Below are 21,594 nucleotides of genomic sequence, written 5' to 3' on the forward strand. Positions count from 1 at the left end.
GCTTTTATATTGCACTGGAAGTGCACAAACATCTGAAGGGAAGAGAATAATGGAAACTCTTAACTGGTGGGTCAGATCCCAGGCTTAGGAAAACCCTAAAGTGAAGGGAATGATTCTCCGAACACAAGAGTTTCAACAGGGTTAATTTTCTTTAAATTTGAAAAACTGTTTCATCTTTTTTATCTCTGAGGAAAAACATTCAGACTCTGCCCAGTGGAAATCAATATGCAGAACCAGGGGGATCCACTCTGTTTGTTCTGATGCCCCAACCAGCTTGGTCATTCTGGGTGTAGTGAGTGTGATTCTATCAACGGGCCTAATTCTGCTCTTACTTACACTGGACTAAATATTGATTGACTCTACTGATTTCAGTGTAAAGGAGAGCAAAACTGGCTCGAGGAGAAAAAGCAGCCTTCCTTAAGATGGGGGTGTGTGTGCGTGTGTGTGTGGAAAAAAGGCCCTTGGAGAGTATTGCCACAAGCTCCAACTTTGAAGAAAAGGGGCCAGGCAGAGCTAAGATCTTCAACAACTTACTGTAAAGTTGAACTGTTTATGTTAATACAGATCATGGATCCAATCATGGAGCACAAAGTTTCTGGAGCCTCTGGCTGTGTCCATGGATAGAAATACGGATTGAAGACATTTTTAAACTAGTACATGTAGATTAGAGCATGTAGTGAGGGAAATATGCAGCAAGCTTTTCCAGGCTCTTGACAGTCTGGGATGCAACCTGCATAACCTCGGTATTTTGCTGATAGTTTATGTTTGCTTCAACAGCCACCGAATTGGGCACCATTATGTTCTCTGGAGAGTCTATTGAAAACAAAGAGATGTGCTTTCTTGTACAAGAACATTTCACTGAAAAATGGTGTTTTCAGAATTTTCAATGACTCATCAGAGGGTTGAGGAACCTAGATGACTCTGTTAGATGTAAATACCCAGTGTGAGAGTCTGATCTGTTACACTAGTATAAATCCAGAGTGACGCCACTAAAGTCAGTGGAGTTACCTTGACTTTACACCAATATAACTGATCAGATTCTGGCTCTAATCCTTCAGTCCAGTTGTCCTTGAGTCAAAACTCCCACTGAAGGCAAGGGGAGCAGTCAGCATGCAAGAATGGTAGGACCGAGTCTTAAGTGTTAAGAAGTCTCCTTACTAGTTTGCTGGTGGACACGCTGAACTCCGTGAAAACATGTGCTACCATATCCCAAGCTGCACAGTTCTCCACACTTTGTAAGCTGAGCAGCCTCTGGATGAAATGAAGAACTGCCTTCCTCACCTGCAAGGGCAGAGATGACACACATGAGTTATTGTTATCCCTTCTGCCTGAAATAGGAGCTAGGATATGAGAGTTCTTATGCTTTTGATTTGATCTCCTTGGCTTATAAACATGGATCCATTTAACACAGTCAGGATAATGACATGCCTTCTCTAGTCTGCAGTCTCTCCTCTGGATCTGAATGAAAGCTCCACCCAGATGTCCATTCATCCCATATCATTGAAAAAAAATTGAAATATTTCACTGCTCCACACACAATCTTACCGTAGCATTCTGATCACTGAAAGTGGATTTCACTGCCTTCACAATCAGACACTTTTTCGGTCTTGTCTCGGGCACTGAAAGATAAGGAGAGGTGTACAGTACTTCTTTGTTCCACACACTCACTTTCCACATTGGAATGAATCCCGGATTTCAAAAGGCCCTATTTAAGAGTAATACCAAGCTTCTCTCATACACAGAATCAATGGGGAAAACATAGGACCAGACTCTGGTCTGAGTTACACTAGTGTAAATCGAAAGTAATTCCAGTTCTATAAATAGTGCCATCATGCTGCCATGATGGAAATAGTATAAAAGAATTAGATAGACTGAGGTCAATCTGTGTTTAACACAGTCTAACAGAACTCAGAATCTAGTCTACAGTGTCTAATACTGACGATTATCGAGTCAGGGGTATTATTTTATTTTTGATTATCGTTAATGTGCATTAGCCCCAGGTCAACTTCTGTATCTGAAGTTGAAAAATACCTTGGGCTACATTCAGCTCTTAGTTGAACCTGTTGATTTCTGTGTGGCCATAGTGGGGTAACTTAGGGCAGCATTTTGCCCCTTAGTGGATATCCAGACCACTGGTGACTGTGTGTTATAGAGATTCTGTGCCCCATTTGCAGAGGTGATGAGTCTGTTACAGCCCTGCCGGGCCTACAGAGCCTTGGTTCTTTAGCTCAATCTATAGTAGCTCATGCTTTTAGCTTTGGATCAGGGCTGGCTTTAGGCCGATTCCCCTGATTCTCCTGAATTGGGCCCCGTGCCTGACAGGGCCCTGCACATAACTGGACCCCACGCCCAGTGACCTTTTAAATTTTTACTCACCCGGCAGCGCTATGGGTTGAGTTGGGGACGTCCAGGGCAGGGCCGGCTTTAGGAAGTGCGGGGCCTGATTTGTGGGGCTTGTACTCACCGGGCGGTGCCCTGAGACTTCGGCTGCACTTCAGTGGCGGGTCCTTCACTCGCTCCGGGTCTTCGGCAGCACGTGAAGGACCCGCTGCTGAAGTTCCACCGAAGACTCAGAGCGAGTGAAGGACCCGCCGCCGAAGTGCAGCCGAAGTCTCAGGGCACCGCCCGGTGAGTACAAGCCCCACAAATCAGGCCCCGCACTTCCTAAAGCCGGCCCTGCCCTGGACGTCCCCAACTCAACCCTCAGCATGTCGGCCAAGAGGGCAACTGGCACAGTTGCTCCTGTGTTACTTACAGTCAGCACCAACAATAGCTCTGAGCAGATTCAGAGATGCCACACGAACAGCCTCATTCTCAATCTCCAGCTGCGAGTGCAGAAAGGCTATCAGATCATCAGGAGAAGAACGGGCTGCAAGGCAAGAAATCACATCCTCGCTGATGACAGAACTCTTATTGTTACCATACCTTACAAAGGTAAGGAAGTTACAAGGAAACTACTGTGTAACTCAGAGTTTCTTCCCCTTACCTAGTTGAACTACACAATGGACCAGCTCTGTGTGATTTTCCATGCTGAGCGGCTTAGCTTGAGAACAGATCTGTGGGAAGAAGGGAAATGGTCAAAGAAAAACTAATCAGAAGCAATTGAAAAGAAAATGTTCAATTAATTTCTAAGCTTCCACTTCCTACTTGTCCAACTAGAGGTCTGAACCCCAGGTGGATGGTACTGAATGCACAGCAAGAATCAAACACAATGTCCAATACATTAGATGAGAGAAGCTAGAGTGTTTTGAACGGCAGAGCTCATCAAATCAAGACACAGCCACAGTGTTTACTGTACAACTCTGACTCCCCCTGATAAACGGCTTATGGTAAAATTGCTTTACAAACTGAGCTGGATATTAGCCAAGAAAGTGAGACCACTACCTGCTTACTCTTGAGCCTGCAGAAATCAGTAAGGCATGAGGCAGTCCCCAGGCTCTGCACTATCATTTCATAGATTTGGATTGTTAATATGCTTCAGATCTGCTGTGCCTAAGCTCAAGGGATCCAAGCAAAACCACCCCTCACCTGGTTATGCAGAGCACTGCAGATGGCTTGAAACTTCCCGTCAGGGAGAGGGATCTTATATTCACCAGAGACCTCCAAGAGCTGGCTCAGACTCTGCAACAGAGGGTGAAAGTCAGATGGTGGCACACACAGGAGCAATATGTAGTGACTGAAGCAGATTCAGGGGATTCATGGATTCCAAGGCCGAAACGGATTATTGCCATCATCTAGTCTGACCTCCGGTATAACACAGGCCACAGACCTTGCCCAGAATAATTCCCAGAGCAGAGCTTTTAGAAAAACATCCCAATCTCTATTTAAAAACTGTCAGTGAGGGAGAATCTGCCTCGGCCCTTGGTAAATGGTTGTAATGGTTAATTATCTCACCATTAAAAATGGACACCACATTTCCAGTCTGAATGTGTCTTGCTTCAGTTTCTAGCCACTGGATCAAGTTACCCCTTTCTCTGCTAGACTGAAGAGCCCGTTATAAAACATGACTCCCTCATGTAAGATATTATAGACTGTCATGAAGTCACCTGTCACAGGATAGGTCCACCCCGTCAGGGTGGTACCAGGTTGTGGAGGAAATGAAGTAGATCTCGGGCGGCCCAGCTGGCCTAGTCTCCTTAGCCACCGCAGCAGTCCTGACTCCTATGGCAGCATAGCCTAATGGTTGGGATCAGCGCAGCAGCCCTTCAGTGAGGTTCCACGGCCAAACAGCCTGAGTCTGTAGGGCTCCCCTTCTAGGTATAGCAGTGCGGCCTAGTGGCCAAAGTCAATGGAACCACCCTTGGCAGCAGAGAAATGCGGCCTAGTGGCCAGAATCATTAGAACCACCTTTTGCAGGAGGGAAGTGTTGCCTAGTGGCCAGCCCTTCTCCACTGGGTCCTACGTATTCCACAGGTCCCAGGCCAGGGCCCTGTCTTGCCGCAGGGGTATCTGCCACCAAATCAGCGGGGATCCTTCCAAAACACACCAAGTCAAAGCCCAGTGCCTCAACTGGATCAATGCTTAGTCTACCTAGGATACTTTCCACTCAGGAATTCTGTGGTCTCTCCTCCATCTCTGGCATTGGGCGGCTGGGGGTCGGTTGCAGCCACAGTCTGGCTGATCTCTGAATCCTGGAGCACTGGCAGTCTCTCTGCAGGAGCCTCCAATGCACCCAGGGCCGGCGCTTCCATTTAGGCGAGCTAGGCAGTCACCTAGGGCGCCAGGATTTGGGGGGGGGGGCGGCATTTTGCCTGGAGGGCGGCAGGTGGTTCCGGTGGACCTCCTGCAGATGTGCCTGTGGAGGGTCCGCTGGTCCAGCGGCTCTCGTGGAGCATCCGCAGGCACGCCTGCGGCAGGTCCACCGGAGCCGTGGGACGGACCCTCCGCAGGAACGCCTGCGGGAGGTCCACGGAGCCGCGGGACTGGCGGCAAAATGGGTAGAGCCGGCCCTGCGCCTAGGGTGCCAAAAACCCTGGCACTGCTCCTGAATCCACCTCTGCTCTCTTCGGCAGCCATCCCAGACTGAGCTGAGTGGCTCTCTTTAATATCCTGGTTCCAGCTGAAGCATGCCCAGCAGAGATGAGGGGCCATGGCCTCCTTAACCCATAAAGTATGATTATCCCGTGTTGAACCAATGTTGGGTAGCTAAACCCAATCACACACCCTTTTACTTTCTGTTTGTTAAACTAAATAGATTGAGTTCCTTGATTCTACCACTGTAAGGCATGTTTTCTAATCCATTAATCACTGTGGCTCTTCTCTCAATCTCCTCTCCAATTTATCAACACCCTTTTTGAGTTGTGGGCACTAGAACTGGACACCGTATTCCAACAGTAGGCACACAAGTGCCAGATTTAGAGGTAAAATAACCACTGTACTCCTCCTAGAGATTCCCCTTTTTATGCTTTTCAGCTTTTTTGGCCACAGCATGAGCTCATGTTCAGCTGATTGTGGTGATCAAGATGAACAATCTTTTTCAGAGTCACTGCTTCCCAGGACAGCATCCCCCATCATGTATGTATGGCCTAAATTCTTTGTGCCTAGATGCTCACATTTACATTCAGCCATATTTAAATGCACCTTTGTTTGCACCCAGTTTACCAAGTGATCTAGATCTCTGTGAATCTGTCCTCGCCATTTTTACCACTTCCCAATTTTTATCTCATCTCCCAACTTTATCAGAGATGTTTTTATGTCCTCTGCCAGGTTATTGATAAAAAGGTGACAATCGAATTCTCCTTTGCTGCTTCAAGCTTCCAGAATGTCTCTGATGCCATCTACAGATTTTACTATATTGAAGCAGTTCTGTAGTGCTCTGATGCTATCAAACAAGTCCATCATGCGTTGGTTCCCTCCAAATCATGGGTATTTCAACCCCAAAAGTGACCACATACTGTACCAGAAAGCTTCAACCAACAGAGATGGTGAGTAAATATCACTACCAAGAAGTTATAGCTGTCTCGTGAGTTCATTTACAACAGTGCAGCCGCACTGAAGACAGAATATGGCCCGTTAATTCTTGCTCATGTGGTACTCAGGGTAGATGAAATAGAGAGAGAAGGGGAGTGAGACAATATCTTTAATTAGATTATCTCACCCACCTTGGCGCTGTTGGGACCAACATGGCTACAACAACACTGCATAGAACGGGAGGTGAAATAGACAGGCAATGCTTTTAGATCCATCTAGTTACATAATCCAAAGCAATCACCCTCAAGCCTCCTTAGTATTAATTTTCAGCCATTGACCATTGGCTTGGTACTGACCAGAGACAACATATGGCAGACCATGCTCTGAGGAGCTTATGAACTAAAAGAGAGACGCAGAGTTGACAGGATGTACTGGGAAATCATGAGGGAGGATCTTGTTGGGGAGGGGGGCAGGTGTTTTGTTTTTTATTTCCTTATCATCCTCCCAGGAAACAGAGGATGCTTTTCATAAGAGGCATTTACCTACAAATCTTCTTGCCTGGCTCACCATGTGTATAAACCCAGAACTCGTGTGGATATTTATTTTCTAACAAGTCACTGTCTCAACCAGGAAACCCCACTGGCAGCAAATTCCTTGTGCAGTTCATACATGCACACACATAGACAGCAAAGAATCCTGTGGCACCTTATAGACTAACAGATGTTTTGCAGCATGAGCTTTCGTGGGTGAATACCCACTTCTTCGGATGCAAGCAGTGGAAATTTCCAGGGGCAGGTGTGTATATATAAGCAAGCAAGAAGCAAGCTAGAGATAACGAGGTTAGATCAATCAGGGAGGATGGGGCCCTGTTCCAGCAGCTGAGGACAGGGCCCCATCCTCCCTGATTGATCTAACCTCGTTATCTCTAGCTTGCTTCTTGCTTGCTTATATATACACACCTGCCCCTGGAAATTTCCACTGCTTGCATCCGAAGAAGTGGGTATTCACCCACGAAAGCTCATGCTGCAAAACATCTGTTAGTCTATAAGGTGCCACAGGATTCTTTGCTGCTTCTACAGAACCAGACTAACACGGCTACCCCTCTGATACTTCACACATAGACAGTTACCTTAAGGAGTGGTACCTCACCTTGGTGACGTGAAAAACATCAGTGTTTTCATTATATTGCTCAAGGAGCCATGAGAGGTGTTCAAATATCTGATCTTGATACTCCTCTTTGTGTAGCAGGAGGCTCATCATGGGACCAAGGGCTTTGATGATAGCCTGCTTGAGCTGCATAGATGAGACACAGAATTTATGTTCCTACTAATTCATTCAGTATCATCCAATGGGCACACCTTTTCTACTTCCAATGCCTGCAACTTCCCTTGTTCCACTGTAGGAATGGGCCTATCTCAATATTTCCTGGTAAAGAACCGGGACTCGTAGGGTTGGTTTCAGGATTATATCCTAATGCACCTCACAACTATACCAGGTAAAATATTCCCCAGATTAGTATGCATTCTAGGCCAACTCATCCCTGCTGGAACTCCACTGGGGCTGAATGGAGGAATTAATTTAAGCCACTATCCCATGTTTATCTGCACGTTAGGTGCATAAAACTAGAATCCATGTACACTGTGTACTGACAGAATTTCCATGATGTGGTGACATTATAAATGTTTGGGTTTTAGATGTTTTACATGACACTCTGTTCCATCCAGAAGGACCTACCACTAAATGCCATCATCACAATGAGTGTCAGACACATAGAATTTAACGTTACAATTTCTGCTAAAGGTTTAGAGAACCAGCAATTCTCACCTCCGGCTCCTCACAGGTCAGCCAGTTGCTGGTCACATGAGTGTAGACAGGAAGAAAATGATTGCAGAGTCGCAATTGGCCCACTTTGGGGAATGAGCACTTTTCCCAGTTAGCCAAAAAGAGACGTACTGCCCTTGACCATTGTTCCAGAACTGCATGGACGGAGAGAAGACAGGCAATGTGAAAAGGACACATTAGTAACGAGGAGAAGTTGCTTTATCCAGGCCAAAAGTTTACTACAATTCCATGGCAGCTACTGCTCTGTTCAGGACTAGACGCTGAAATCCAACATCAATTTTGAGCTATTTCTCTTCCCCCCATTCCGTGTCTTGTTTCTCAAAAGGCTTTTTAATTTGCAGATCTCTCAATCTTTTTTCAATTACCAGCATCTGAAGACAATTTTTTCTCCCTTCCTTGTTACCTCTTAATTAGAGCTGCTTGAAAAAAACAGTTTAAATTAAATTACAAATCTTTACTGATGGTGATTTTTTCTTTCAAAATTGCAAAGTTTAAAAATCATTTCTATTTTTCAAAAATCAAAAAAATCCAGCCACCTCTTTAGATACTCAGAAACACTGGATGCACACTTCCTGATCAGACTTGTCACTGACATTTTTCACATTTGTTTTTCATCAAATTTGGGGGAAAAATTATGGAAAATATAATTAAAAATCAAAATATTTCAGCAAGCTCGCCTCTGAACGACTCGTGTCCTCTGCAGTTATTGTTTATTTAACTCTAACACTGGATGATTTTATCTCGAGTTACAGTTTGTCTGAAAGATGTTCAGTGCCCCTAACTGCCATTGGCTTTACTGGGATTTGAAGGTAGTTGGGAGCACTATGCCATAAAGGTAGGTGTATCTAGTGTCCTTGCTAAGAAGAATTAGGGCCCAATCCTGTTGTCTATGAAGTCGATGGCAAAATTCCCATTTACCTCAAAGGCACAGGATTAACCCCTTACTGAGCATCACCTGAAAAGCAAAGGAAGAGAGAAGTGGAGAGGAAGAGAAGACAGAGAAAGAGGGTGAAAGGAGATGATGATAAAGAAACTAAGAGGAGAGAATGGGTGAAGGAGTGGGAAATGGGATTTTTAAATGTACAGTATTGAAATCTGTTCCCTTCACCTCCTCCCCCAGGAGACTGCCGGCAGATGGGCAGCTTCAGCCTTTGTGTCTGTTTATTTTAAATTATATCCATGAGTCATAAAGTTCTTGAACTTACAAATGCTCAGTGCCTCCTGCAAAGTACAGAGCACTCTCAACTTCACTGAGTGCTGCGGGAGCCAAGGAACGCACCACCTGGTGCAATCCAGGGCAGGGAGCACAGTTCAGGGCATGTTTGCAAACTTGGTCAGTCACTCCAATCTGTACCAAGACTCCCTAAATATCCATTTGGGGCACCTGCTGGCACTTACCACCGCAAAATGCTTGTCTCAGCCTGCCGTCCTTGACGAACTCCAGCATGGAGAACATGGTGTTCAGGGTCACTCTCACAAAAGGGATACACTTACGTGCTGCAGAAGAGAAGGAAGATAGATAATCGGCTGCTCTCTGCCTTCTTAGAACACACTTAGAAACACTGAGGGGCAGGATACTATGGGCTCCTGGGTCATTTTGCGCTGCGTAAGCAGAGCAGACTGGCTTTAAAGGAGCCATTGAAAGCCAGTGGGGGATTCACCCTGAAGAGAGGAATCCTGCACCAGTGCACAGCTGTGCCCGATGCTCAACTCACTCCCAGCATAAGGGGAGAGAGCACTGGGGCCGGATGGGAAGTGGGGTGGAGAAGAGCTCCACTAGACCTGATCTTCCACTCATTCCCATCCTTAAGGAACTTCAGTTGGGGGCAGAAGTTAGAGCTTCCACTGCCGTCTGGACAGCTCATGATCTGGAAGCCAGAACTAGCAAGAGCAGTGAATCCTTTGTCTCTCCACACACGCACGCACACACTCAAGCAGAGCTCTGTTTAGCTGCAACATTTTTAGGTAGAGAGAGTAATCCCCTGTCCTTAAATGAAAGACGATAACTTTGAAACAAAAGATGGAAGTTACCATACCATAGGCTGATGACAGGTTGGCCAGCGTAACTAAAATAAACTCTTCAGGCAGCTTCGGTGGTTTCAGATGACAGTGTAGCTCATACATGACATGATCAAAATAGCAGCTTGCCAGAGTCACTAACGTGTTGCTAGCTGCCACTTTTACTTCAGTTGTTGCTTCCTACAAAAAAAACAAAACAAAACAAAAAAAAAAGAGAAAGACTGAAGTAACTGAAGCCGGTTGCACTAGCCAGAGTTGTTTATATGAGTCAAGATCTTATTTCTGTGCATAAGTTCCGAATGAACTCACCCAACTTTCTGCGGATACAGTCATTAGTCATAAATATTCATTGAGTCGTTTGGCTAAATAATTTTCAGCCTTCGAGTTGCTTGCAAGCTGCTTAGTTAGACTATTCATTATTAGCTCCTTGTGGGTGGATGACTGGTCACCTTAGTCACGTGATATTTTGCCCTGCCCTGCCCTGAGGAGGTAGTGAGACACAGACAGCTTCAAGATATTCAGAGAGCTTTCCTGGAATAAACTGTCCCCCAAAAGGAGGCTGACTTCCTTTGGAAGAAGAGAGAGATTTTTCCATGGGTTTTCCTGCTGCCAAACTAGATTCTAAATCCAATGCTGCTGCTTTTGGAGATAGCTCAGATTCTGTCTGTCTGTCTTAGAGCTTTATACTGCCACTTATCCCTATAGTATCAGAGCGCCTCCCACATAACATCAGTATCAAAAATGAAATCCCTAGTAGACTTTGGGAAAGACGTGCTCATTAAGAAACCACAGGCCTGTCTCTGTGTCTGAGATCATGTGTCTCGGGTCCTGATCCTACAAAGTACTTAAGCACATGTGTAACTTTCACATGTGAGTTTTCCCATCTTATGCATGTGCACAAGTGCTGTCTAGGACCTGGGCTTTGGTCTGGAGGAAGGTGTGGGCCTCTAACAGAAGAATACATTTTCATTTCAGTATATAGTTTACCCCCCCCCCCCAAAAGAGAGTTTTAATTAGTTAAAGCTTTGGATCCTTTGATTAGTAGCTCAGGAGAACTAACTTACCTGAGTCTCTCTCATCTGGTCTGAGGCTAGGCTTACAATGTTTTTCACTAGCCTTATCTCTAGGCCCCCGGTGTCCTGCTGTAACACCCCCTCCAGGATATAGTAAATGGCTACTCTGTTTTGCTGGGGACAAACCAGAAAGAGAAAAAAATTCGGAAAAGTTTTCTTGATGACCACACAGTAATTTGACAAATAAGCCCCTGCCCTAAAGAGCTTCCAATCCAAACATGAAATGATTAGCCCAAGTCTTATCATAACAGAGCAGGTCTGTGGCCAGGAAGAGAATCCATATCTCCTGAGTCATTATCCAGAGTCCTATCCCCTAGGCCACACTGACTCCTCAGCCAGCATGCTCACACAACTACTCCATTGACTTAATTGGTGTAAAACATGCCATGCCCTCCATAATCACCATATTAGCAGCACTTCAGAAGCAGCCGAACAATTGACATATTTTAATCTTCCTGCAGAGAAAAAAGCCAGAAGAAGCCTCCTTCACTGCCCCCTTCTCGAGTTTCATTTATTGAAAACAAACAATAAAAAGGAGCCCCTTGCCCTTGCTCTAGCCACTCCAGACAGAATTGGTAAATGTGTAATTACAAAATACCCAACTCCCGCAGTAAGTCCTCAACAGCTCCTAGCAGAAATTAGCTCAGCAGTTAGATCTACATTGTCAGTCGCACAGTTAAAGGTGTCTTTTATGAGGCCCTTCAGTGTAGAAATTCACAGATGATACTAAATATGGGGGAGTTTAGTATCAGCTGGGACAGAAAAAAAATAAAGAGGGACACAGAGAAATTAAAAACCTGAGCAGAGAACAAGATTCCTTTCAGAAAACTGCAAACTAGCACATCTGGAAAGGATGTAACTGACATAATGGGAGGGAGAAAAGTGGGAAGCAACAAGTGCCCTGGGGGTGACAGTGAAAAACCAAGTCAACATGTATATGCAAGGGGTGACGGCTACCACAAAGAGCCATGTGGGGGGGTTCGGTCTTTTCACACAGGGATCATGGCACAAAGCAGGAAGATGACAGTTCCTCTCTGTTCATCTAAGGTGTGACTGCATCTGGATTATTGCATTTTCTAGCACCACATTCCCAGAGAGATCAACAAACTGGAAGTAATTCATGGGAGAGCAAAAAAAGAATGCAGGGGGGTGGCAGAACTGACTTCTGAATAGAGCCCTGCAACCTGACCCAAATCCTATGGGACCTGACTACAGGCATCAGGGTCAGGTTGGATGAAAAAACAACTGGCTCTTGGGCTCAGGTCAGGTCGGCTCTCCTCCTTTAGCCCATGGGATCGGCACAACAGGGGGCAGTGTCAGAGGATGAAGCCATCGATGCACATCGTTGCCGCTGCGCCAGCTCCATGAGCAGGATGCAGTGGCAATATCTGGTTTGGGGGGAAGGGTTGGGACCAGGATGGAAAATGATTCAACCCTCTCAAGGTGAGGTGAGTGGGCTTGGGGCCAGTTCAGGTTGGGCTTCAAAACTGGGCCTGAGCAGACCTCTACTTCTGAAGACAGAATGAAAGAACTGCCAAAGGCAGATGTGGCAAAAGGAGAACTATGAGGGAGACATGATAATACCATACAACTATATGTAGCCTGTGAACATCAAGGAGGAAGAGGAATTTTTTAGGCAGTGATGAGCTCCATCTGGTTCGCACCGGTTCCCGAGAACCGGTTGTAAAAGTTTTTAGAACCGGTTGTTCCAGGACAAACGGTTCTAAAAAGCTTTTAAATTTAACAAAGGCTAGGGCAGCTGTCCACCCGGCCCGGCCCCAACTCACCTCACCCTCTCCCCTGAATGCTCCACCCTCCTTCTCCTCCCCTTCCCCTGCTTCCCGCGAATCAAATGTTCGCGGGAAGCCTGAAAAATGCAGCAGGCACGTAAGCTGGGCGCGGGGGGGGACGGTGTGTGCATGGCCCAGTCCGGCTCCCCCTGGCCCTGGCCGAGCGCCCCAGCCAAGCACCACCGGTTGGGGCTGGTCCTGGCAGAGCGGCTCGGACCCGGCCCAGCTGGGGACCCGCAGCTCCGGCCTGGGAAGTCGGGCCCCGCGGCCCCGGCCTCCCCAGCCCGGCCGAGCGGCCCCGGCTGCCCGGCCCGGGAGTCGGGCCCCAGCTGGCCGAGCAGCCCCCCGGCGCCGGCCTAGCTGTCCCAGCCCCGCGGCCCCCCGGTGCCAGCCGAGCGTCCCCGGCCCGGGGAGTGGGGCCCCGCTGCACCGGCCCCGGCGCCCGGCCCGGGAGTGGCTCGGCCCGGCCCAGGCTGGGAGTCGGGCCCTGCGGTGCCGGCAGCGGCGCCGGCCGAGGCCCCCAGCCCCGCCCGGCCCGGGAGTGGCGCCAGCCGGCGGCCCGCCCGGGAGTGGGGCCCAGCGGCGCCCGGCCCGGGAGTGCGGCTCGGCCCGGCCCGGGAGTCGGGCCCCGCGGCCCGGCCCGGCCTGGGGCTGAGCGGCTCCGGCCCGGCCTGGGGAATCGGGCCCGGCGGCTCCGGCCCCGGTGCCAGCCGAGCGGCTCAGGCCCGGCAAATCGGACCCCGCGGCTCCGGTCCCGGTGCTGGCCAAGCGGCTCAGGCCCGGCAAGTCTGGCCCGCGCCCCGCCCGCGAAGGGGGCCCCAGCCCGCCCGCCCGTGGAGTCTGGCCCGCGCCCCGCCCGGCGCTGCCGAGCGGCCCGCCGGGAGTCGGCTCGCCCGTGGCTCGCCCCGCCCGCGCCGAGCGGCCCGCCCTGGTGCTAGCCGAGCAGCTCCGGCCCGGCCCAGGCTGGGGAGTCGGGCCCCGCGGTGCTGGCCGAGCGGCGCCGGCTGAGCAGCCCCGGCCCCGCGGCGCCAGCCGAGCGGCGCCGGCCCGGGGAGTCGGGCCCAGCGGCGCCGGCTGAGCGGCTCCGGCCCGGCCTGGGGAATCGGGCCCGCGGCTCGCCCCAATGCCGCCGAGCGGCTCAGGCCCGCAAATCGGGCCCCGCTCCCGCCCCGTGCCGCCGAGCGGCTCAGGCCCGCAAGTCGGGCCCCGCGCTCGCCCCGTGCCGCCGAGCGGCTCAGGCCTGGCCCGGAGTCGGGCCCCACGGCTCGCCCGCCCCGTGCCGCCGCCGAGGCCCGGCCCGGGAGTCGGGCCCACTGCACTGGTCGAGGTCCCGCAGAGCAGACCCGGACCGGGACCCAGGCAGTGTGGTAAGGGGGCAGGCAGGCAGTGTTCGGTGTGTTGTGGGGAGGTCAGGATGGTCAGAGGGCAGAGAACAGGGGGATTGAATGGGGACAAGGGTCCCGGGGGGCAGTCAGGAAGGAGCAGGGGTTGGATGAGGTGGCAGGGGCAGTCAGGGACAGAGAGAAGGGGTAGTTGAATGGGGCAGGGGTCCCAGGGGGCCATCAAGAATAAGAGAAGAGATTGGATGGGGCTGCAAGGGGCAGTCAGAGGACAGGGATGGGTCAGGGGTCCCAGGGGGGTGTCAAGGAACATGGGGGGTTGGATGGGGCATGACCCCAGGGGGGGGCACGACCCCCTCATGAGGTGAGGAGGAGGGAACCGGTTGTTAATATTTTGGCAGCTCATCACTGCATTTAGGTAAAAGTAGGAGTAATGGGATTAAACTAAAAAAAGACATACAATTTAGACTTTAATAACAGGAAAAATGCCTCACCTGTGAGACGGGTCTATAAGGTTATGACATAGTCTTCCTAGGAAAATAGCAGAAGTTCAGTCATTAGGGGCTTTTAAAATTAGTTTGGCCAAACCAGTGGGAAATGGCCATTTGGAATGGTTCTGCATTCGCAGGGACATGGACTGGATGATCCAATAGATCTTTTCCATCTCTGTCTCCTGGGAGTCTCTATATCTAGGTGACCTGCATGCCAAGGTCATAAAGCCCTTTGGAATGTTCAGAGCCAATCAGATCTCTCAATTGGCTAAACATTCCATTGGTGCTGCTTGAAAAGGAGGCTTCTGCAAACTGCAATCAGAACACACAGCTCCACTGGGGAGAAGCTCCTTCCATTCATTTTTAAATGTCAGGAGGATTTGTTTAATTGAAAATTGTCACTGATAATTTATGAATACATAAGCACTATGTAATACAAGTAGCTCTGGATTAGGCAATAATTTTATTCTTTAAAACCAAAAGAGATTCATCATTAATCAAGTAATTCAAATAATTAAAGTACTAGGAGGCCAAGACAAGCAGTTCGGTTCTGCTCATAAGGGCTAGTGGGGGAGGACAGACTGGGGCAGGGGCTGAATGGGAGTGGAGACCCAGTGTTACAGGGGGGAGGGAGGTTCAGAACCACATAGTGATGGGGGAGGAGGTGCAGAGCTACACAGGGACAGGGAATGGTTGGGTGGGGCATAGAGCCACATTGGGATGGGGGGAGTGGGTATCTGAGTGGGGGTGGAGGAACACATGTGGACAAGGGGTGCAAGGACCCATGAGGGTGCAGGAACACATGGAGGCAGGGGCAGATGCCTTACTGAATGGGAGAGGTTAGGAGTCAGCCAGGGTCTGCATGGGGAGAGCTCCCTAACAATTCCTCCCCGCCCCTCCCAAAAAAACTGTTCCATACCTTTCCCATCCATACCCAGCAACCCTCCAAGTTCACACCCAGGCTCCTTCCCAGCAATTCACCTCCCTCTCCCTCAGCTCCTCCATTACCCCTGACTCCACCAAGCCATGAGGGGTGCAAGAAATATGGCTCTGTAGTGAGTTGAAGTGAATTGTTACTCAGAGTTCTGTATTAATATGCATAGTAAGGAATCTATTTGTCAAAAAAGATTTCCTCAATCCTTTTTGTTGTCTATTAATACAGACATACTTGCTGACAGGGATTTTGAAATAAATAATTTGAACTGGTGCAATTATATTGTATATTTGCAGAAATGTTAAAATACTGTGCGCATCATTTTTATTTTTTTGTTGCAGAATCCACCTCCCCGGAAAATATATAGATAAGGTCCTTCAGTGCTATAATCTCAATAATCTTTTTATGATGACATGAGTGTTGGGTATGAATAAGAGCTGGGATTCAGTTCCCTTGTGTTTTAGTCACATTATTTACCTACCTTGCTAAGCGGTGTTGAGCAAGTAACTGAATTCCTGTGACACAAATCATCTGTAAATGGGGATCATGCTTACCATTCTCACAAGGGTGCTGTGAGTCTTAATTCACTAGTGTTAGGTAAGTGCTTTGAGATTTTGGATGAAGATGCTAAAGAAGGGCAAAGTATTATTGGAAGAGATTACTGCAGGTCCTATAGTGTACTTTTACTATATACAACCCATGTACTCCACTGTGTGAAAACGGACAATGCTCTTTTTATAGAGCATTATATCAGCCTGATCTGTAATAACAGCATTTTGCATGATGGAGGATAGAAGGGTGAATACAGATTATGCTGCTGGTGCACCAGGCCAAGTTCTATACTGAATTACCCCCATGCATTCCCCCAGGAAGTCAGGCAGAATTTGGTGTGGACACATGGAAAGCAGATTTAATTTCATGAAACTGCCCTACCTTATCCTGTTGCAGTTTCTCCAGCAGAACTCTCACAACACTAGCCAGCTTGGTCTTAGCTATAGAGGCAATCCTGAGGGCAATTCTGTCCTTATCTTGGTCATCCATGTGTGCCAGGAGGGAAACAACCTCATTATAAACACCTGAAATTTAATAAAAGGATTTGGCTGGTTACCACTGATAGTAGAATTGGTGCTGGCTTCTTTAATTCCCTATCCAGTAAAGATTCTGCAGGTGCCCAAACACTGTGAGGAGAAGATGACCTGGGAATCATGTAAATCCTCTTCCTTCCGCCTGATGACCAGGTTTGTGTGCTGAAGGACCCAGTGTGTTTGGGAGGAAATCATAATGAAGAAAATTTGCTCCTTTCAAGTAGATCCCCATGTAAAATAATCTTCCTTTCCCTCTTTACTATCAATGGATGAGGTTTGATAGCATACAGAATAATAATTTATGGCCCAAATTTTCAAAACTGGGTGCCTAAACTTAAGCACCTAAATCCATATTAAGGCACCTACACCCTGATTCAGCATCCTAATCACATGCTTAACTCTAAGCCAACAAAGAGACCTAAAGTTAAGCACATGCTTTAAGAGTTTTGCTTAGTCAGACCTCCCCCATAACATTCAATAGAAACTCAGATTCTCAGGAAAGTTTCCAGGTCCAGAGGCTGTAGGCCAAGTCCTCAACCGGTGTAAATCAACACAGCTACAAGGAAGACAACAGAGCAACACTGGTTTACAGCAGCTGAGGTTCTGGTCATACAAATGGAGAACATTACAACTAATCTATCTGTATGCCTATGCTTTCTGAATGTGTGTGTGAATAGACTGGATCTAGAAAATACAATGCTGACCCTTACCTCTCTCAGTTACCTCCTGTTCACTCACAAGATTATTCATGTTTTAGTCTTTTTTCACCACTTCCTCCAGTCCTTTCTCCAAAGAGCTCCTGTCCTGGTAGGCAGTTGGCCTCTCAGTCTGTCATGGCCAGGATAGCCAGTTCAGATTATGCAAGCACTATTATGACATCAGTGTGACTGTAGCATACCTCACAATCTGCTGCTGACCAGGTATGTGCTGTAATTACATGGACAAGATCCTCAAAGGTATTTAGGCTCCTAACTCACACTGAAATCAGTAGCTTTAGGAACCTAAATACATTTCAATATCTGGACCCATACATGTAAGCAGTTCAATAGATGGCTACATTTGCTCCAGTGTAGAATTTCTCATTCTCTCAACATCACTTTGAATTTTGGTTTGGTCCCTCTCTCAGTTTACCACACTTTCCAGTATTGGTTTTACCTGAAAATCTGCTCCTGGTTGAATTTATATAAATAAAAGCACCAAACAAAGAAAGAGAAGAAACTGCCTTGGAGAATGCACAGTGACCCTTGAGTGTGGTTGGTTGGTTTCCCTCTGCTTTTTAATTTGGTTGATCAAAAAGCCTGATGAAACCTTATTGAACTGTATTACAAATATTGATTTTATATTCTTTTACAATGAATTGAAATTTATACTTAATTTCCATGTCCTGCCAGACAAATCAACTACATTACTTTTTATTGTGTTTGATACAGTGTGGTGTCATATGTAGAGCCAACTCTTGATTTTGGAAGTTATGTTGCCTTTAAAGCATTCAGAGTGATGACACTCTTTGCAGTAAACCATATGGAAAAATAATTCCAATTACATTTGTCCTTTTCTATGTATAACTGTTTTTGTGCCTTACCCTTTCTGATTTTATGCTTACACGTATCTGCTATTCTTTTGTACTCCTCCTTAGTAATTCTTCCGTTTCACATTTTGTAGGATTTCTTTTTGATTTTCAGGTCATTAAAAAACTTACTATTCTTCCTATCTTTCCTTTGTATTGGCAGTTGTGCCTTTAATATTGTCTCCATGAGAAACTGCCAGCTTTCCTGAACTCCTTTATGCCTTAGATATTTTCCTTATGGGTGGCTACCTACCAATTCTCTGAGTATATTGAAGTGTGCTTTTTGTAATCCTCCTTCTGTCATTCTCACTCCTTCCTTTCCTTAGAATCATGAAATCTATCATTCGTAATCACTTTCACCCAAATCACCTTCCACCTTCACATTCACAACCAGCTCCTCCCTGTTGGTCAAAATAAAGTCTAAAATGGTTGTCCTTCAGGTTACTACCTCCATTTTCTGAAACAAAGCATTGTCCCCAGTACAGTCCAGGAATTTACTGGATAATTTTGTTTTTTGCCATATTTCTTTTTTAACAGCTATCTAGGTAGGTAAAATCCCCCATTATTATCATCAGGATTTGTGTTTTGAATATTTCTGGTTTTTGTTCTAGAAACGCTTCATCTCCCTCCTCTTCCTGATTGGGTGGTCTGTAATAGACCCCTACCAGGACATCCCCCCTGTTTTTTCCTTCTTTTATCTTTACTCAGAGACTTTCAACTGGTCTGCTTCTCACCTCCTTCTGGACCTCAGAACAAGTGTACAATGCAATATGTCCTCTCTTTTTTTCCCCCTGCCTGTCCTTCCTGACCAAGCTATAGCCCTCTATACCAATATTCTAGTCCTGAGATTTAGCCTATCAAGTATCTGTGATGCCAGTTAAGCTCAATTATGACTTATGTACTAAAACTCCCAGATTTTACTGTTTAGTCCTCTTTATTATTAGTCCTTCCATTTGTGTATAGACATCTAAGATGTTAAGCAGATACCCCCATGGATTTCCCTTTTGTTACTCCTATAATGCTACTACAATTTTCCACATCTGCTTTTCCCCAAACATCTAGTCCTCTATTAAGGTCACCTTTTTTTACCTGGTGGCTTTTTTCACCCGCCCCCTCTGAACTTAGTTTTAAGCTCTTCTCATAAGGTTGGTGAGTCGGCACATGAAGATGTTCTTCTCCTTCTTGGTCAGATGGACCCCATCTCTTCCCAGCAAACCTCCTTCCTGCAATAGCAGCCCATGGTAGAGGAAGTCAAACCCTCCCATAGACCCATCTTCATAACCCTATTATGTGGACCATTGAGTGTGTATTGAGCAGAAAGCACACTCACTGCAGGAGATGAAGGGACTGAGTTAAACTGCAGATGTCAAGTTCACATACTTCCATTTTCAGTGACTAATCTCTTAAGCCAGTGGGAATGGCTATGTTACAAAGTATTTCTGTAGATTGGCATGTGATTATTTGTATTGCAGCACTGCCTCATAGTCCCAGTCACAGACCAGGATCCCATTGCACTAGGACCTGTACAGACATAGAACAAAATAGTCCTTAACTGTCATTAATTAAGACATAGTAACAGCACAATAAACAGACAAGAGGATAATAAAGCAAGCAAACAAATCCCCTTTGAACCAGGTACCAGCATGTAACTAATAGAATGCTACATATTTAGGGAACTTTCTCCCTGATTCAGGGTCTGATGTGACTAAGCCCCTGTTCCATACCATTGTGTAAACTGGGGACTTGTACAAGATGGAAGGTATACAGTGGCACACAGTCGAGGCCTACCCCATTTTTAGTACATAAACAGGAGGCCACTCCGTAAGAAGCTAAGGGCATGGTCAGCACAGAGAATTTGCCTGTCTCTTTGCTGATGTTATGCACCCCTCAGTGTCTACACCTGGCTCCATAAACTTCGGCCTTTCAAGAATGCAGCATTGTGTAGGAGCATGGGTAATTGTAATAACGCTTGTTCATTGCAGCTGTTAACATCAGGGCAAGGCATCCACATATAGGTCCACTACAGATGGACCAGTGATAGGAAGAGTGTTCATGCATGTGACAAGTAACACCATAAACTATTAAATGCCACAGAACAAATTAAGATCAATAACAGAACAACATTATGTGTGGCGAAGCCATGACAAACACTGTGCAGGCATCAAGGAGCTCGGAAATTAGCACATCATCACCCGAACACTGGCTCAGCTTGACTTAGATCTTGGGCAATAGTAGACCCTTAAAAGGAGGCCACAGCTTTACACCCATGGTCACTGTGGTGTTAATTGGCTGCATTTTACAAGAGCTGGATCATAGGTTGACTCTGAGTGTGTTTACACGGGGCAAGGTTTGCACAACACAAGCCTTGTGCACACACTTCCCCTCAGAGCAGCTGCGGGTGGAGGCCCGACCATTCCCTCCAGCAGAGGGGAGACACAGCATCTGCCCTCACTGCGCATGGGTGTGATGTCCTGGCGCACAAACAGCCCATGCTGTATTCTGCGTGGGGGAAGGCCCAAGCCCCGTGCATGGGGTGGTGGTTCCCGTCACCTCCTTTCCAATTTCAATCCTCCCCTCACGTTAGTGACCTGATGGTATGGCCACGTGGAGGCGGGTGGGATGGCAGAACAGCTAGGGCACTAATGTGTCTTTGCGGTGCTGTCCTTCGTTGCTTCATTGTGTGTGACCGCTGCATGCTGGCATGTGCTCCTGTGGCCGGTCTGCCCGAGAGGTCAGGGCAGCAGGAACCCTCTGTCCCGCAGCTCAGAAAATGGCAAGGCAGAGCTGCTGGAGAGTAGATTGAGTGGTTGGGGCTCTGGATTCTACCTCGCTAGGGTATGGTTAGAGAAGAAGGGGAGGGGCAGGACACCTGGTTCTCTTCCTGTCATGGGCTTGCTATGTGACATTAGCCAAGATGCTCAGAACCAAAATAGCAAAAGCAGCCTTTAATTCTGAATGCCTCCATTTTTGGGGTGCCCAGTGTGAGCTATGAAGGCCTGAGTTTCAGGGACTCAGCATCCACAGAGCCCATTATTGGCGACCTGGGACACAGCGATCCTACCGGGGAACCTGAGAAACAGCCAACCCTGGGAAACGGAAACTGCCCTGGGAAGCTTGGTATCTGGTTATTGGTTTGCTAATAAAGCCAACTTCCAGGAAGAGAGTGAAATTGGCCTTGTGTAATGTGTTTGGAACAGGCTGGGGCAATAGACAATAGATTATTTAGGTTAATTTTTCTGTCTACCCAGTGGGACGCACTGCTCAGTTTCTTTCCCGGACTCAGAGCTTGCAAGCTTGTCCTCCCAACCAGGGGCAGGGAGAGGGGAAACAGCCGTCACCACCTCCTACCTGTAAGTGGCTGCCCCACGCCGTGGTAAGTAGTGGGTGGGGTGTGGACAGGCAGCCCAGATGTGCCTACCTTTAAGATGCAAATACAGGCACAGTTCAGTATTTGCTGGTTCATTTGTTTTCCTCAGAATGCCGGGGCATCTGGCATTAAACGCGAGGCCATTCCACTTTCTGAGGGACGCGCACAATTTGGCC

The 21,594-nt window shown here is 47.5% G+C and overlaps 1 protein-coding gene across 2 annotated transcripts; it reads right to left on the reverse strand.

Moving 5' to 3' along the window:
• Nucleotides 1–478: 478 nt before the first annotated feature.
• Nucleotides 479–17,326, reverse strand: LOC120394558 (maestro heat-like repeat-containing protein family member 2A). 2 transcript variants are annotated; one of them, XM_039518774.1, is made up of 13 exons: nt 17,195–17,326; nt 16,333–16,475; nt 10,836–10,958; nt 9,789–9,951; nt 9,151–9,249; nt 7,735–7,886; nt 7,060–7,203; nt 3,529–3,621; nt 2,987–3,056; nt 2,756–2,869; nt 1,546–1,619; nt 1,159–1,281; nt 479–813 (listed from the first exon to the last, which is right to left on the reverse strand). In XM_039518774.1, the coding sequence occupies exons 1-13, from the start codon at nt 17,232–17,234 to the stop codon at nt 796–798; spliced, it is 1,356 nt and encodes a 451-aa protein (XP_039374708.1). In that variant the 5' UTR covers nt 17,235–17,326; the 3' UTR covers nt 479–795. The 2 variants fall into 2 exon arrangements, with proteins under 2 accessions (XP_039374708.1, XP_039374707.1); XM_039518773.1 differs by lacking the exon at nt 479–813 and having other exon boundaries at nt 850–1,281.
• Between the last annotated feature and the right edge of the window lie 4,268 nt (nt 17,327–21,594).

The sequence above is a fragment of the Mauremys reevesii genome, unplaced genomic scaffold (genome assembly GCF_016161935.1).
Source record: "Mauremys reevesii isolate NIE-2019 unplaced genomic scaffold, ASM1616193v1 Contig65, whole genome shotgun sequence".
NCBI classification, from domain to species: Eukaryota; Metazoa; Chordata; order Testudines; family Geoemydidae; genus Mauremys; species Mauremys reevesii.